This window comes from Temnothorax nylanderi, unplaced genomic scaffold (assembly GCF_030848795.1).
Source record: "Temnothorax nylanderi isolate EJ_2023f unplaced genomic scaffold, tnyl_v1.0 TNYL_tig0610_pilon, whole genome shotgun sequence".
NCBI lineage: Eukaryota > Metazoa > Arthropoda > Insecta > Hymenoptera > Formicidae > Temnothorax > Temnothorax nylanderi.
In genome coordinates this window covers 69,852-84,975 of record NW_027249672.1, presented here as the reverse complement: position 1 = coordinate 84,975, position 15,124 = coordinate 69,852, and the positions used below count along the sequence as shown (strand labels likewise).

Genomic DNA, 15,124 nt, shown 5'->3' with positions numbered 1-15,124 from the left:
AGTACATAAGTACGTACTCATCAGCTACAAAACAGAAAACAGCAAATTGGCAGGTGCAGGTTTCTTTGAATTTGAACCGCGCGTTTCTCTTTGAAATACTTCAATAAGTAATCCTTATATCTCACGTAGCACAGTGCAGAAGGCAACAAACATAATTTTATTAATTTAATCTAACATAATAAGTATATACACCGTGTACATTCTATCCTTAGTTCTATATTGGTACTTGTGATGTTCTTGGTATTTACTGCGAAATATTCTCAGTATATACTACGAACTTGAAAAAGGCGAACATAGAAATCTTCTCAGTATGTCCGCAGTAAATCGCAGTACGTATCTCGAATGTTTTGAGAATATACGCAATATACTGCTGCGATATCTTTCGAACGTTCTCAGTATCTACATGTGCTGTATGGGTAATGCTACTACCACTTGGGTTGGAATGGGACCCTTGAATGCGAACACGAAGATATATATCACTTGGGTTTTATTTTTTTTAATTGTTGTACTGTAATTATATTTTTTAAAGCAATATATATAGGGCATTCCATGTCAAATCACCGAGGATTTTCTTCGACCATTTTTGATTTGGCGGAAATTTCTTCGTGTTTTTATACTAAATGAAAGTAGCTTCCATGATTTTTTTTAGCTTTTTATCTCTACCCATACTTAAGTTATGGATTAAAAAAAAAATGCAGTTTAAAATTTCAAATGTCTGTAACTTTAAGAAGAAAAAAGATATTATAAAAAATAAGGTAATCTTTTTTTTCGTTTTGTACTGTATTTTTCGAAGAAAATATCGAAAAAATTTTTAATGGACAATATAATTGTTTTTTTTATTAAGATTTAAGGAGATGCCATATCAAAGGCTGAACTCGCGCGATGTCGATAATTTCGATTGTTTTCTATGTTACCGGCCTATATCTGTCCTTGTATAGCCAAGGATATAAAGATCGATTTTTAAGGGACTTTTTCTTCATTTTTTTCGAAAATAATTTTTTAAAAATAAGATACCCATACAGCACAAAATGTTTTCAAAAAATATTTCTAAATATTTCTATAAAAATATTGCGAGAAACATTTTAAAATGGTTTTAGAAATATTTTAAAATGGTTTAAAAACCTTTTGTGGTAACATTTTTAAGAATATTTTAAGAATCTTTTAAAAATATTTTTAAAAACGTTCTTTTTTATTACCCAGATAAAATTTTCTTAAATATTTGAAATGTATTTTTAAAATATTAATTCGAATCTACATATTTATTGTATCATAATCTTGTTTCAAAATATTTAAAAAATATTTTTATTTCTTATTGGTTTTATAATCTTTTTTCAAATATTTTCAAAAATATTTTTGAAATATTATGAAATATTCTTAATTAAAGATGTATGTCGCTTATGTCAAAATAAAGGGATAAAGCTGAAATTTACAGAGATTGTGCACTTATATATCCCAAAAACCTGTTAAATTTGCGATCGATTGTCCGACCCGTTTCTGAGATATTTACTTTAAAAGTTACAGAAATTGTGTATATATATATATATATATATATATATATATACTTTCCATGTAAATTTCCCAGGTAGCACACATGGTCTTATTGACGTCAATTTAAGGTCATATTTCGTCCACGACGTCATATGTCCTTTATATATGACGTGTATTTGGCGTCCTATTGTGGATATGAAAGTATGACGTCATGAAAAGGACATGAATTAGACGTCATTTTAAGACCAAATTTGGTACACGACAATTTTATTTTCATTTTTTGAGTTTTTCTTAATTAAAACAGACCCATACAGCATAGAAGCTTGCAAGACATTGCAGGAACGTTACAAGTTGCAATGTAATGTTGTAAAGACAATTGCAACATTTTGTTGAAATATTAGAACAACATTGCAGAAATATTATAAGAATAATTGAAAATATAGTACTATAACTTACTTCGTGAACATATATGCACACACATACATAAAGAATAGATTTTTTTTAGATTTATGTTTCTTTAAATTTAATTCCTAATTATTTTTCAACTTTGATTCAATTCATTAAATAAATTCTTTATTTTGTCAGGTAGCGTCTTTAGGCGTTATCATGCATGTTGTTAACGTTATTATATTAATATTATATTATGTTAAATATACGAATTTCATATTAATACCCAAGCAGCATTTTGACGTCCGCCCGACGTTAAGATAAACACACTTAACGTTGGTATCCAACGTTTTCGCTACGTCGTTTCAACCCTCTTTTGCACTAATTTGGGGAATCAAATTTAGGTTGTACCAACGTTGGGATCCGACTTATATAAGTTAAATTGATGTTACATTTTTTCCACCAGTTCTAACGTTGGTGTAAGTAATTTTTGTAAACTTTGATTTTGTAGTGTACACTCTGCTAGACCTGAGGTTATTTTTTCACAACGTAATATTTTAGGTGTAGTTTTCGTGCTTCCATTTAAACCATATGACGGCATTGGTGTAATAAATGTATCATAATACGTACTTATCAATTTGGCACAAATAAAATGGCTTTAGAGGAAAAATATAGTTTGCGCAGTCTTTGATACTATTGTAATTTTGCCATAAATACACGAACCCAGCACTGAAAATTTATAACGAAACCCACTTTATTGATAAATGTGGAAATGATAGGTCGAAATTAGACGAATCCCTTCTAAAATATTCCAATTTACTAAATATTCTATTAAATAATTAAAATTTTTAAAATGTAGATTTTAATTTTTTTAAATCAAAATTACTTTAAAATAAACATGTTGTCAAAACTTTAACAACAGATATTATATAAATGCTTTAAATTTGTTAATAAAGTGCGTTAAAAAATATAAATCTAAATATACTGGAAAATGGCGGATTATTTGCCTTCCTCTTTGAGGAATGAAAATGGCGAAGTCAGCGTTCCACACTATATCAAACTTTACGTAATAAAAGGTGCGATAAATTCTACTAAGATTTGTCTTCTCGTATAAAATAATGAACATTTCTCGCGATTTCTTAACGTCAGTCAGAAATGACCACAGGCGACGTTTCACAACGTTAGCGTTTTACAACGTTTGATAACAAAACGTTGGTTTACGTTGGGAATTACGTATTGAAGTCGCTCGAAAACTGTGGTGCAGAGTATAACGTCAGGCGAACGTTAAATATCTTAACGTCGGGTAATAGGATTTAAACTGTTTCAAATTTGACGTTGGGAAAGTGATAAAAAAAGCACGTCGTAATTTTAACGTTAAGACAACGTCCAAAAAATGTTAGTATTATCTTTTAATTATAAGTTACATTTTATAACTTTCTTGGACCGCTTACAACGTTGTGATTAGTAGAAAAGTAGTCCTTAGTCGGACAGTTAACCGAAAAATGCTGCTTGGGTAATTATTGTACATTAATTGTAATTGCGTTATTATTTTTAATATTTACCGGTTATTATCATTACACGATTTTTGAACACTATAAAGATATGTTATATAGAAGTATAAGCAACAAGGAAGCGTCAGAATCAAAGGATCACCACTAGTCCGTTCGATTATAATTATCGATGTCAAGGTAACAAATATATTGTTCGAAACTTCGAAGCTTCGAAGTTAACTTTGAACTTCGAAGCTTCGAAGCTTCGAATATCAAAATCTTCGAAGCAAATCACCAGCCCTAAAAAAGAGCCACACTCCCTGTAAATAGGTCTATAGAGTAAAAACGAATGCCGACGGATCTGTTGATAAATTTAAAGCTAGGCTGGTAATTAAGGGCTTTTCACAATAGAAAGGTGTTGATTTTGACCAAACTTTCAGTCCTGTAGCGAGAACATCTACCATTCGGACACTACTCAGTGTTGCTGCTAACGAAGATATGTTCCTTGAACAAATAGATGTGTCTACTGCTTTTCTCTATGGCGACTTAGAGGAAACTATATATATGAAGCAGCCTGAAGGATACAGTGACGGTTCCAGCAGGGTATGTTGTTTGAAGAAAAGCTTGTATGGCCTGAAGCAAGCTCCTCGCTGTTTTAATAAAAAGTTCACCGACTACCTAATCAAATTAGGATTTCAAAGGAGTGAAGCTGATTCTTGTTTATTTATAAGACAAAAAGGTAAAAGTAAAATTTACTTTGTCCTTTACGTGGATGATGGGCTGATTGCAGCTAACAGTAAGAGAGAACTTCAGCAATTTATCGACGATCTCAAGAAGGAGTTCAAAATTACTTCAAAACCGGCATCATTTTTCCTGAGATTAGAAATCAACAGAGAAGAAGATGGCTCTATACGAGTCAGTCAAACTCACTACATCAAGAAAATACTAGAACGATTCGGCATGAGCAGCTGCAGAGCTGTCACGACTCCTATTGTCAGAGACAACGATACTGAGAAGAGTACTCTTAACACTGACTTTCCATACAGACAAGCTGTTGGAGCTCTGATGTTTTTGATGTGTGGAACTCGACCTGACATCGCATATGCTGTTGGAGTAGTATCAAGAAAGCTCGAAAATCCAGAAGAACGAGATGTGATCAGGGTTAAAAGGATCTTTCGCTATTTAAAAGGCACCACTGACTATGGAATTATTTACAAGTCTATGAGTAAAGGTGTTTTAGAATGTTACAGCGATGCAGATCATGGTGGTGATCTTGACACAAGACGATCTACTTCGGGTGTACTCTGTCTATATTCCGATGCACCTATTACCTTGATTAGTCAACGACAAACTTCAGTTGCAATATCCACAACAGAAGCTGAGGTTGTAGCAGCTAGTGAGGCAGCACGAGAAATCATCTGGATTAAGAGGCTTTTAACTGAACTTAATCCGCAATGATTAATCCAATAATCCGGAGTATCATCGAAGAACGAAACATATTCGTATAAGACATTTCCTTGTTCGCGAACTAGTTACTGCTGGTGAAATAACAATTTCAAAAGTAGATACAGAGAAACAACTCGCGGACATACTTACAAAGCCTTTGTTTGCTAACCGATTTCAACAATTATGTAATAATTTAGGAATTTTTCTCATCCAATAGAAACAAGATAGCGTACTTCGATAACATGACCAAACATAAATTAATCAACAAATTTAACAACTTAAAAGCTAGACACAATGAACAATTAGAGACTTTCCTCAATTTTAACCACAGTAAATGGATAGTCAATATCAGCAATAAGCAGATCCCGGATAATGTTTTAAAGATTCTAAGTCTTGGCAGTAAGTTTGGACTACCGGTCAATCCACACGATAAAAATGACCGCTCTAGAATTGTTTTAGAGGTCCTTCAAAATTTTGAACAAAAGAAATATGTGATTGCCGATGAAAAAGTTAACGAGGTGCGTTGTTTGGTTTCTAATTCACTACACGATTTCATAAAAACGAATAAGAGATTCAACTCTGTTGATAGATACATTTTGTCGCAGGTTTCAGATTGTAATAAGTATCTTAGGGTTAACTCTGACCTGTTGGTCACTAACGCGGATAAGGGGCAGACTACTGTCATTTTAAACACACAGGATTATATCTCGCAAATGCAAGCGCTACTTAGTGACTCATCTACATACAGAAGATTGAACAGAGATCCGATAAGAAAAATCACTTCGAATCTCAATAGTTTAGTTAAATCATGGCTGAACAACGACATTATTGACGCGAGAGTTTATAACGCACTAAATTGTACGAATGGCAACCTTCCACGTTGCTATGGGCTCCCGAAGATCCATAAGGAGGGTTACCCGCTGCGTATAATTGTATCGGCCATTGGAAGCCCCTTATATAATATTGCTTCCTATCTACATAATATCCTCAATAAGAAAATCACGAAACCGATTTCTCATGTTAAGGACAGCTGGTCGTTTGTGGAGAGCATCAAGCGACGGTGCATCCCTCCTGACCACGTCCTAGTCTCTCTCGACGTTGTTGCGCTGTTTACCAACATACCCACGGATCTCGTTTTAACCGGAATTAGGAAGAGGTGGGATGCAATATCGGGGGGGACTCGGATGAATCTTGATCAGTTCCTACACGCTGTCAAGTTGGTTCTCGGTTCCACCAGTTTTTCTTTTAACGGCGAATTCTACGAGCAGATCTTCGGCAGCCCAATGGGTTCTCCCCTCTCTCCGATCTTGGCTGATATAGTCATGGATGACTTAGAAAGTTGTTGCCTTCGCCCTTTTGGCTCTCGTGTTACAATATTCCATCGTTATGTTGATGACATTTTTATGTGTATTCCGAGGGCAATACTTGATGACGTTGTCACTGCGTTTAATAACTATCATCCTCGGCTCAAATTCACGTATGAATTGGAAAAGAATAACTGCCTGAGTTTTTTAGACACGATGGTTTTTAGACACGACAATCGATTAATTACGAACTGGTATCGAAAGCCTACGTTTTCGGGCCGTTACATAAATTATTTCTCTAGTCATCCGCAGAAATACAAAATAAACACGATCCTTAATTTAGTCGACCATGCTTTACTTCTGTCAGATGAACAGTTTCACGACGACAACATCTCCTTCGTGAAATCCATTCTGTCTAACAATTGTTTCCCTGATGCGCTTGTGAATAAACATATTCGGAAGAGACGGGCGGAAATTAATGTACGTTTGAGTAATGTCAACGGTTCCGTCAATGTTGACAGAGAGCGCAGCATCCCAGATCTAAAATATTACGTGCCAATTCCTTATGTAAAAGCCTTTAGTGAAGGCTTACGAAGGACCTTCGGCAATTACGGTGTAAACACCTTATACACTGTACCTAAAAAATTAGACGCGATGATTAAAAAAGGAAAGGACAGATTGGATGATAAGAAATGTACGGGCGTTGTCTATAAACTCGAGTGTTCTGGATGTAGCGCTTGTTATATCGGTCAAACCAAAAGACATCTGGAGACCCGCATTAAAGAACACTGTGCGGACATTAACAAGCGTCCCAACCAGCACTCAGTTGTCAGTAAGCACATATTAGATTTTGACCACAATTTCAAGTGGCAAGATGTAAAAATTTTACATAAAGAACCTAATCTGAAAAAACGTGAAATTGCCGAAATGCTGTTTATCAAAAAACATACTGATTCTATTAACTCGCAAAAAGACACGGAAAATCTACCATTAGTCTATGACCGTATTATATCTTCGCTTTGAAATTTGACATCTATATTATCGGTGTTAGTTCGCGTCTATTTATTTTGTATATGTCAGTCGCTCTCCGGGCTCTGTACGCTACGGTCATGTTTCTCGGACCACATTACAACGATGATTGTTAGATTTATAATTTGACGCGCAATTATGTAAGTTTTAGATTTATACCTCTACCTTTGTACATTATTGTTGTTTAACACGAACAATTGTGTTGTTCCAGCATTGCTATATTGTAACTTGATAAGGACCCAAAGCACGGGTCGAAACGTCGTTTTAATACATTGAATTGATTGCCAGTCAGGCCGACAAAATCTCGTTTTTATTATTATACCACTGGCGAAGAATTATTTATTGAATAATTTAGGAGTTTGTAAGTTATTAAATAAGGGAGAGTGTTGATGTTTTTAAAGATTCTTTCTTTAAGTATAATTATTTAATAACTAGTCAACATAACAGTTTATTTATATTTTAAGTGGGTAATATTCATGCGCTCCCATTTAAAAATCTAGGGACTAGTTTTATATCAAGTTTTTAGTGCAGACGGCTCTACGTATAATTAGAAGGAACCGCGCCCTGCTAACAGATACATGTAAAATCTATCTGAGTGCAATATTAAAGTATTCTAACAATTAATACGTGATCAGTTAATTATTACTGGACATTCGCAACAATAATTACATACAATAAATATTTTAACTCACTTTGTCCTGTTTTTTTTCTACTAAATATGCAATAAAACAACATACTTGCACATTCAACGAAAACCATCCTTTTCGATTCCGAAATATTTCTCTATTATTTCCTCCAGGATTGGCAATACATAGGGGAGACCGGGGCCTAACCGTCGCCGGGGTTGAACCGTCAAATCAAATATCTCGGAACCTGTATATTGTGCGAACTCGCTATTAACATTGTAAACGCTGCTTATGGTACCCATGTGACCAACGGAGTTTCGGCAGGTTACCTGCCGTGTTATGATTTTTACGAGGGCAAACGTGTTTTCGGAAGGTAAAAGTTACATTTTCTGCGCGTGGAAATTTTGTAATATCTGCAATAATATTTGCTCTCCAAATCTCGAGGTACGCGATTATAAAGAGTAATGCATGCTGAACACGAATCCAGTGTAGTTTTTTCATTATCGTTGATGTCTAATATTTCGTGGGCGATCAAACCTGAAACTTGTGTTTGGGGTTAATCCGTCAGTAAGCAGTCCGGGTGCATTTCCAAGGCATTTCCGGGAATTTCCAGGCTCACTGCATATGGAATATGGATGAGACGGGAATTACAACCGTTTAGACACCGAATAGAGTCATCGGACGTCGAGGAGTGAAACAAGTCGGGCGAGTGACTTCTGCGGAAAGAGGAACCCTCGTAACTATTTTTTAATAATGTTTCGCATAAAAATTTTAAATAAATTTTTATATTTTTCTCTTAAAAAACAATTATTAAGATGTATCCTATCATTTTTCAGGATTAGATGTACATACGTATATGTATTGAAAATGCAGTGTGACGGTTAAACCCCGGCATTTTTGAGATTTCAATTTTTCCACCGTTGTCGTTTTTGCTCTATACCGGTTAAACAAAGCGACGTAGATAAAAATTTCCTATATAAATTTTGTAGCTAAAGGTTCACTCTTTACAGTGGTATACCTTATTTAACTAAAATTATTTATTTTCTTGTTAAAAATCGGCACCAAAAAAAAACTGACGGTTAGGCCCCGGTCTCCCCTATATGAGTGCAATCGATACATCCTATTATACGTGGAAAATTCGCTACCTCAAAAATCTATTAGTATTTTGCCTTTGCCGCTGTTGTGTTGAAAAGTTTATGTACTGTTTTAAATGAGATGCTAAAATTGTTGATACTCGTGCAACAATACGTGATACCGATGCTTGACTGACTCTTCTAATATCTCCGTTAACAATCTGAATAAAAAGTACATCAAAAATATTAAGAAAGATTTTACAAGTATAAGGCAAAATTTATATACATGCATACTTGAAAGCTACTTGTTGCATAAAATCGCAAAGTTATTAAAAGTTGCATTATTGGAGAAATCGGCAGTCCGCGGTTATCGTTTCGCTGTAGCTGTTCGTTTACTAGTGGTAACAGACCCACTCGGCATGTAATATTTCAAAGGCATTTCTGCAAAATTCCATTTGAAATATTACATCTTTCATTAATATTTCAGAAATTTTTCACGACCGTTTCTACATCATTTCGGCAATGTTTCAATGTCCGCAATTATTTCAAATGCGACCATGCTGAAAGATTTCGGCAATGTTATGAAGTATTTCTCAAATATATCTACGAAATATTGCGGAAACACTTCAGAGATGTTTCAAATACATTTTACACTAAAAAAATGTTTCGTATTAGCAAACAAAATTTTCTTACTGACACAAAAACTATTTGTTGATATGTGAAAAATAAAATATTTTATTACCGGAACAAAAAAAAATATATTAAGCCGTATATGTGCGTATAGCCGTCGCGCGTTTGTCCGAAGAAATCCGCTCTCTCAACCGGTCACCCATCCAAGTAGTATACCGGCGCCTTGTCGCTTGACATCGATGATCGAACAGGGTAGTGGTGATCCTCTGAGTCTGACGCTTCTTTCTTTCTTATACTTGCTTATTTTGGTGAGCATAAAGCTATCGCATAACAATATTAACAATACACCCAGTAAGCAAAAAATCATTATTACAATGTTATTGCAACGATATTCTAGAACTTGTAATGTTGTTAAATATGTAGTTCTTAATGTTTTATAGAACATCATTATAAACATACTTTGACCACGATTCCGAAATTTCAGTAATGTTGAAATGAGAGTGCCATAACGTTGCAAATAACATTGCGCTAAGGTTTTTCTATCATTCCTGTTTTTGAGATAAAAATTTAAACGTACTATCAACTTTATTACAATATTATATTAAGATTACCGTAATATTAATTCTAACATTTATTTAAAGTTATTATTAATATTTTGTTTTCATTTCAGGCAATATGTATTTATTTTCAATAAAATGCACTACACTAATTACCATAAAAAAGTAGTTTTATTTATATGAACAAATATATATACATATACATACATATATAAGTTTTTTATTATGAGATTTATTTCGTGTGCCAATTATCTCTGCAAATTATCTCTGCCAATTATCTCAGAAAGTATTGATCCTAGGAAGGGATCCTAGGAAGGGATTTTTGAAGTCAGCCTTCGGATAAGAGAAATGAAGGTGCCTTCTAACTCTTCTTTAGACAATGCGATACAGGTGCTCTAGTTCAATATAACTCTTTTACTATTTTTTTCCAAACTCTTATTCTTTCCTTTTAAACAGATTATTAATCTTTCCGGATCTTTACCAAACAGTTGCTGGAAAATAAGAATTTCCCGTTCAATTTCAGAAATATTAGTAACATCTTCAGTGATTCATTCTGTGTATCAAAATACATTATGTTTGTTAAGTTAGCACTCCCCCGCCACAAAAAACCGGAATAACACATATGTAGAAATAGTGCTCTTTATGTGCTAATTATGTGCTCTATTCACAATTTTTGTGATCGAGAGGTTTCGCGGGAAATTGCAATTGAAAGTGGGGATGCTGGCTTAACGTAAGCTAGCACCTCCACTCATTAAAATTACATATAGAATAAAAAACTCTTTGGTAGAATTATGTGCTTTTTATGTGCTTTTAAATGCCTCAAACAAAATTAGTCTATCTGTAATAGTTTAAAAGATATACGCAAAAAAAGATCTATATACTACTGATATAAGAGTAAAGTATCAGTTAAAATACAGGAAGCAAAATCATTCTTGTCTTAAAATGTTTCTCGATTAATGTGTTCTCGAAATATGCACAATGAGATTTCCGTGTTCATCCCCTTTGACCGACCCGAATGTGAGGACCCCATACGTACAAGAGTAAAGTACCAGTCAAAAACAGATAGCGAATTGGTTTTAGTCTTAAAATGTTCCTCAATTTATGTGCTTTCAAAATATGCACAATGAGATTTCCATGCTCATCCCCTTCAGCCGACCCAAACGTGAGCACCCCATACGTACAAGAGTAAAGTACTAGTTAAAATACAGATAGCGAATTGGTTTTAGTCTTAAAATGTTCCTCAATTTATGTGCTTTCAAAATATGCACAATGAGATTTCCGTGCTCATCTCCTTCGGCCGACCCAAACGTGACCACCCCATACGAACAAGAGTAAAGTACCATAATATACTATTAAAATACTGATAGCAAACTGATTTTAGTCTTAAAATGTTCCTCAATTTATGTGCTTTCAAAATATACAAAATAAGATTTTTGTGCTCATCCCCTTCAGCTGGCAAACCTTCCTGAAAGTGAGCACCAGTATACTTACAAGAGTAAAATTCTTACTAATATAACAATTTGTTTCCAGCCTATTGATTATAAGCTGAAAATGTTTTATGAGCTTGTGGACAGTTGTGGAATATGTACAATAAAATTTTACTACTGACTCTTTTTTTATAAAAAAAATTATGAAAAAACCTAAATAACATTAATTTTTTTACGAAAATGTTAAAACATTATTATTTTATAATTTTATTTTGTAATTTTTATTTTATAATTTTTTCTAATCTGGTTATTCCTATACATACAATATATGTAAGATTAATCCTAATTTGATGTTGATTTTGCTATAAAGATAGAAACAATAGTTTACAAAATTAAATTAGTTGAAATTGTTTTGGTTAATGTATTGATTAAATTGTTTAATAAGACTTCAGAAAATTTTTTAAAATTAGTATTTTTTACATAAATATTGTTATATGTAAAATTGTTAGCAAAACATGGGATATTTATCAGTATCAAATATTTGATAGAGAGTAGATGGAAGAAGTACATGTAGGAATAGATAGGAAGAATTGAGGTATACAAGTAAAATATAATTTTGTATATAAGTAATATAATGATATTAATATTTATAAAATTAAATATATGTGTTTGTATATATTTTTAAAGTTATTTAATATGAGTTATGAGTAAGTATTGCAAAGTTGCTAAATATTATGGAGAATTTTTCACTGAGATTCTGAACAATATATAAATATATATAAGTAAACATATGTTTAACTAATTTTTAACATTCTCTTTCTAATAATAGAAAAAAAATGTAATTTTCAAAATTAGTTACTCTTTAGTAAACTTTAATTTGTATTTATATAGAATCTCTTGTGTATTGTTTTTCATGACAATATTATATGAATGATTGTGCAGTTTACTCTACAATTGCGCAACTAATACTTGAAGGATATATTTGTTTTATGATGTAATAGTCTTAAAATGTTCTACATAAATTGAGGAACATTTTAAGACTAAAACCAATTCGCTATCTATATTTTAACTGGTACTTTACTCTTGTACGTATGGGGTGCTCACGTTTGGGTCGGCTGAAGAGGATGAGCACGGAAATCTCATTGTGCATATTTCGAGAACACATTAATCAAGAAACATTTTAAGACAAGAATTATTTTGCTTTCTGTATTTTAACTGATACTTACTCTTATATCAGTAGTATATAGATCTTTTTTGGCGTATATCTTTTAAACTATTACAGATAGACTAATTTTGTTTGAGGCATTTGAAAGCACATAAAAAGCAAATAATTCTAGCATATTGAGTTTTTTATTTTATATTTAATTTTAATGAGTGGGGGTGCTAGCTTACGTTAAGCCAGTATTCCCAGTTTCAATTGCAATTTCCCACGAAACCGCTCGAGCACAAAAATCGTGAATAGAGCACATAATTAGCGCATAAAGAGCACTTAATTTCTGCATATGTGTTATTCCGGTTTTTTGTGGGGGGGGGATGCTAACCTAACAGACATAAATACATTATGTTACTTTTTTACCTTTTAAGATTTTTTTCTTTGTTTACGGGCGTTTGCAAATCTAAGCCATTCCATTATAGAGTGTTCCAAGTCTTTCTCTGTATTACAAGGGATTGTTGTCTAATAGCCTCTAAAACAAGAAGAATTCAATATAGTTTAGATAAGAGTAAGTTGTAATTTAATATATACATAATTTAATTATAATAAGCAGCTTTACTTACGACTTGCGTAAAAGCTTCTTGATCATCTTTTAGCATTTCCTCAAAAGTAAGAAAACTGTTAATAGGAGTTAAGAGAAGATATTCTCTTCCCAATCTTAGTATCTTGTACAGAGTTTTCCTTATGATATATTGTTCACTGGTGTTTATCTTAGCCAGGGTCAAATTTTTCAAATGGTGTTTTCTTGAATTTGATACAACAATTGATCCCATATGTTAAGACATATATTCATTGCCCTGTACATATAAAATATGCTTACAATAATATATTTATATACTTTAGAGTGTGATAGCATATATATGTGAAAAAAAATATAAAAATAAATAAAAAGTCAGTTTGGTCTTGTTTGTACTGATCGTTTGTTACATCTATCAACTTTATACTAATTTTATACTAAATTACTCTTTCAGTGATACATGCAAACGATGATGTATAAAAGCCGTACAATACTTCTTCAACAAATCGTCTTCATGCATATTGTACCAGCTTTATACGTTATCATTGAGGCCCGGTCTACAATGAGTCGTATGTCGGAGTCGGATGTCGCAACGTAGCCGATGGTCCAATGAGAGAATTTCTTTTTCGGAAACGAATTTTCCTCACTGGACCATCGGCTACGTTCCGACATCCGACTCCGACATACGACTCATTGTAGACCGGGCCTTACACATATTTCGCCAAATTTTGAGGTTATTTTATAGAAAGTTATACACTGTTTGGTACCATCGAAATAATAGCATTGACGAACCTTGATGATATTTTTGATGTCCAAGGACAAGTCTATTATAGAACGTAGATAAATTAATTGATACTTCCTCTCTTTTGTAAATTTCTCTTGTAAATCGGAAAATGAATCCTGCATCACCAGCTACTATTCATAGCACGTATGGTTAATTGAATTCTTATCATTTATATACAAATTTTAGAATATAATAGTTACTTACTTATATATAAATATGCTGTAAATAAATGGCACTCCGCACTGCTCGATCGACACACGTGTATACGCACTCACGCATCGTATGTAGGATAATAACAATAACATTATAACAACAGAAAATTAATATACTACTAACGTTATTTCTAAGTCCAAATTACAAGGAATTTTGAACTGTTGCATTGATCTGAAATAAATGTCAGAGTAACATTTGAAAAATATTTTCTGTAACGTTTTTAAAATATTTTCTGTAACGTTTTTAAAATATTTTAACAACATTCAGAAAAATCATATTACGAAATAATATTTTTCAAATATGTGTATAATATTATTAAAAAACGTTTAAAAAATACACATAAAGTCAATAGTTCTAAACATTAATTTAATGTTTCTTGCTTACTGGGCAGATATACGAATAAATCTTTTTTTACCAGTCAGCGTCGAATATTATTTTATATTAAATATTATTAAATATTTTATATTTTATATTAAAAATGCCATATGAACATTTGGAATATCAGAAAATTCTTAATAAAAGAGAAAAAATGCAATAATTATATAATAATAATTTTTTATAAGTTCTAAAGTCTGTCAGCAACTTTTCGGAAATATTACTAATGCAATGTTGTATGTGAAACATTCAAAAATATAACGCGTGCAATGCAAACGTAATAATAGTTTTATCATGTATCAGAAATGTTTCTAAACCATTGCATCTGCAATATTTCTCCCGCAATATTGTAGAAAATTCACTGCCTGCAATTCAATTTTTCATTACCGACGCAATCTTTCGGAGATTTTTCACAGGTATTTTAGATGCGGTGTTGCGTTTGATATGTTACAGAAATATTATTCGTGCAAAGTAAACGTAATAGTGCTTTGGAAATGTTTCTGAAATATTGCATCTGCTACATTTTTTTTGCAATATTACAGAAACTTATAGATATTGTAAACAA

At 32.6% G+C, this 15,124-nt stretch overlaps 1 protein-coding gene and 1 long non-coding RNA gene across 2 annotated transcripts; one reads left to right on the top strand and one right to left on the bottom strand.

Annotated features, from left to right (window-relative positions):
• The first annotated feature begins 5,048 nt into the window (after nucleotides 1-5,048).
• On the top strand, nucleotides 5,049-7,836 carry LOC139784311 (uncharacterized). Its single transcript, XM_071723471.1, has 2 exons — nucleotides 5,049-7,284; nucleotides 7,356-7,836. The coding sequence occupies exon 1, from the start codon at nucleotides 5,054-5,056 to the stop codon at nucleotides 7,136-7,138; it is 2,085 nt and encodes a 694-aa protein (XP_071579572.1). The 5' UTR covers nucleotides 5,049-5,053; the 3' UTR covers nucleotides 7,139-7,284; nucleotides 7,356-7,836.
• A 2,346-nt stretch (nucleotides 7,837-10,182) lies between these two features.
• On the bottom strand, nucleotides 10,183-14,507 carry LOC139784315 (uncharacterized). The gene is made up of 4 exons (XR_011721538.1): nucleotides 13,980-14,507; nucleotides 13,234-13,467; nucleotides 13,034-13,142; nucleotides 10,183-10,521 (listed from the first exon to the last, which is right to left on the bottom strand). It is a non-coding gene; the product is annotated as an uncharacterized lncRNA (long non-coding RNA).
• Between the last annotated feature and the right edge of the window lie 617 nt (nucleotides 14,508-15,124).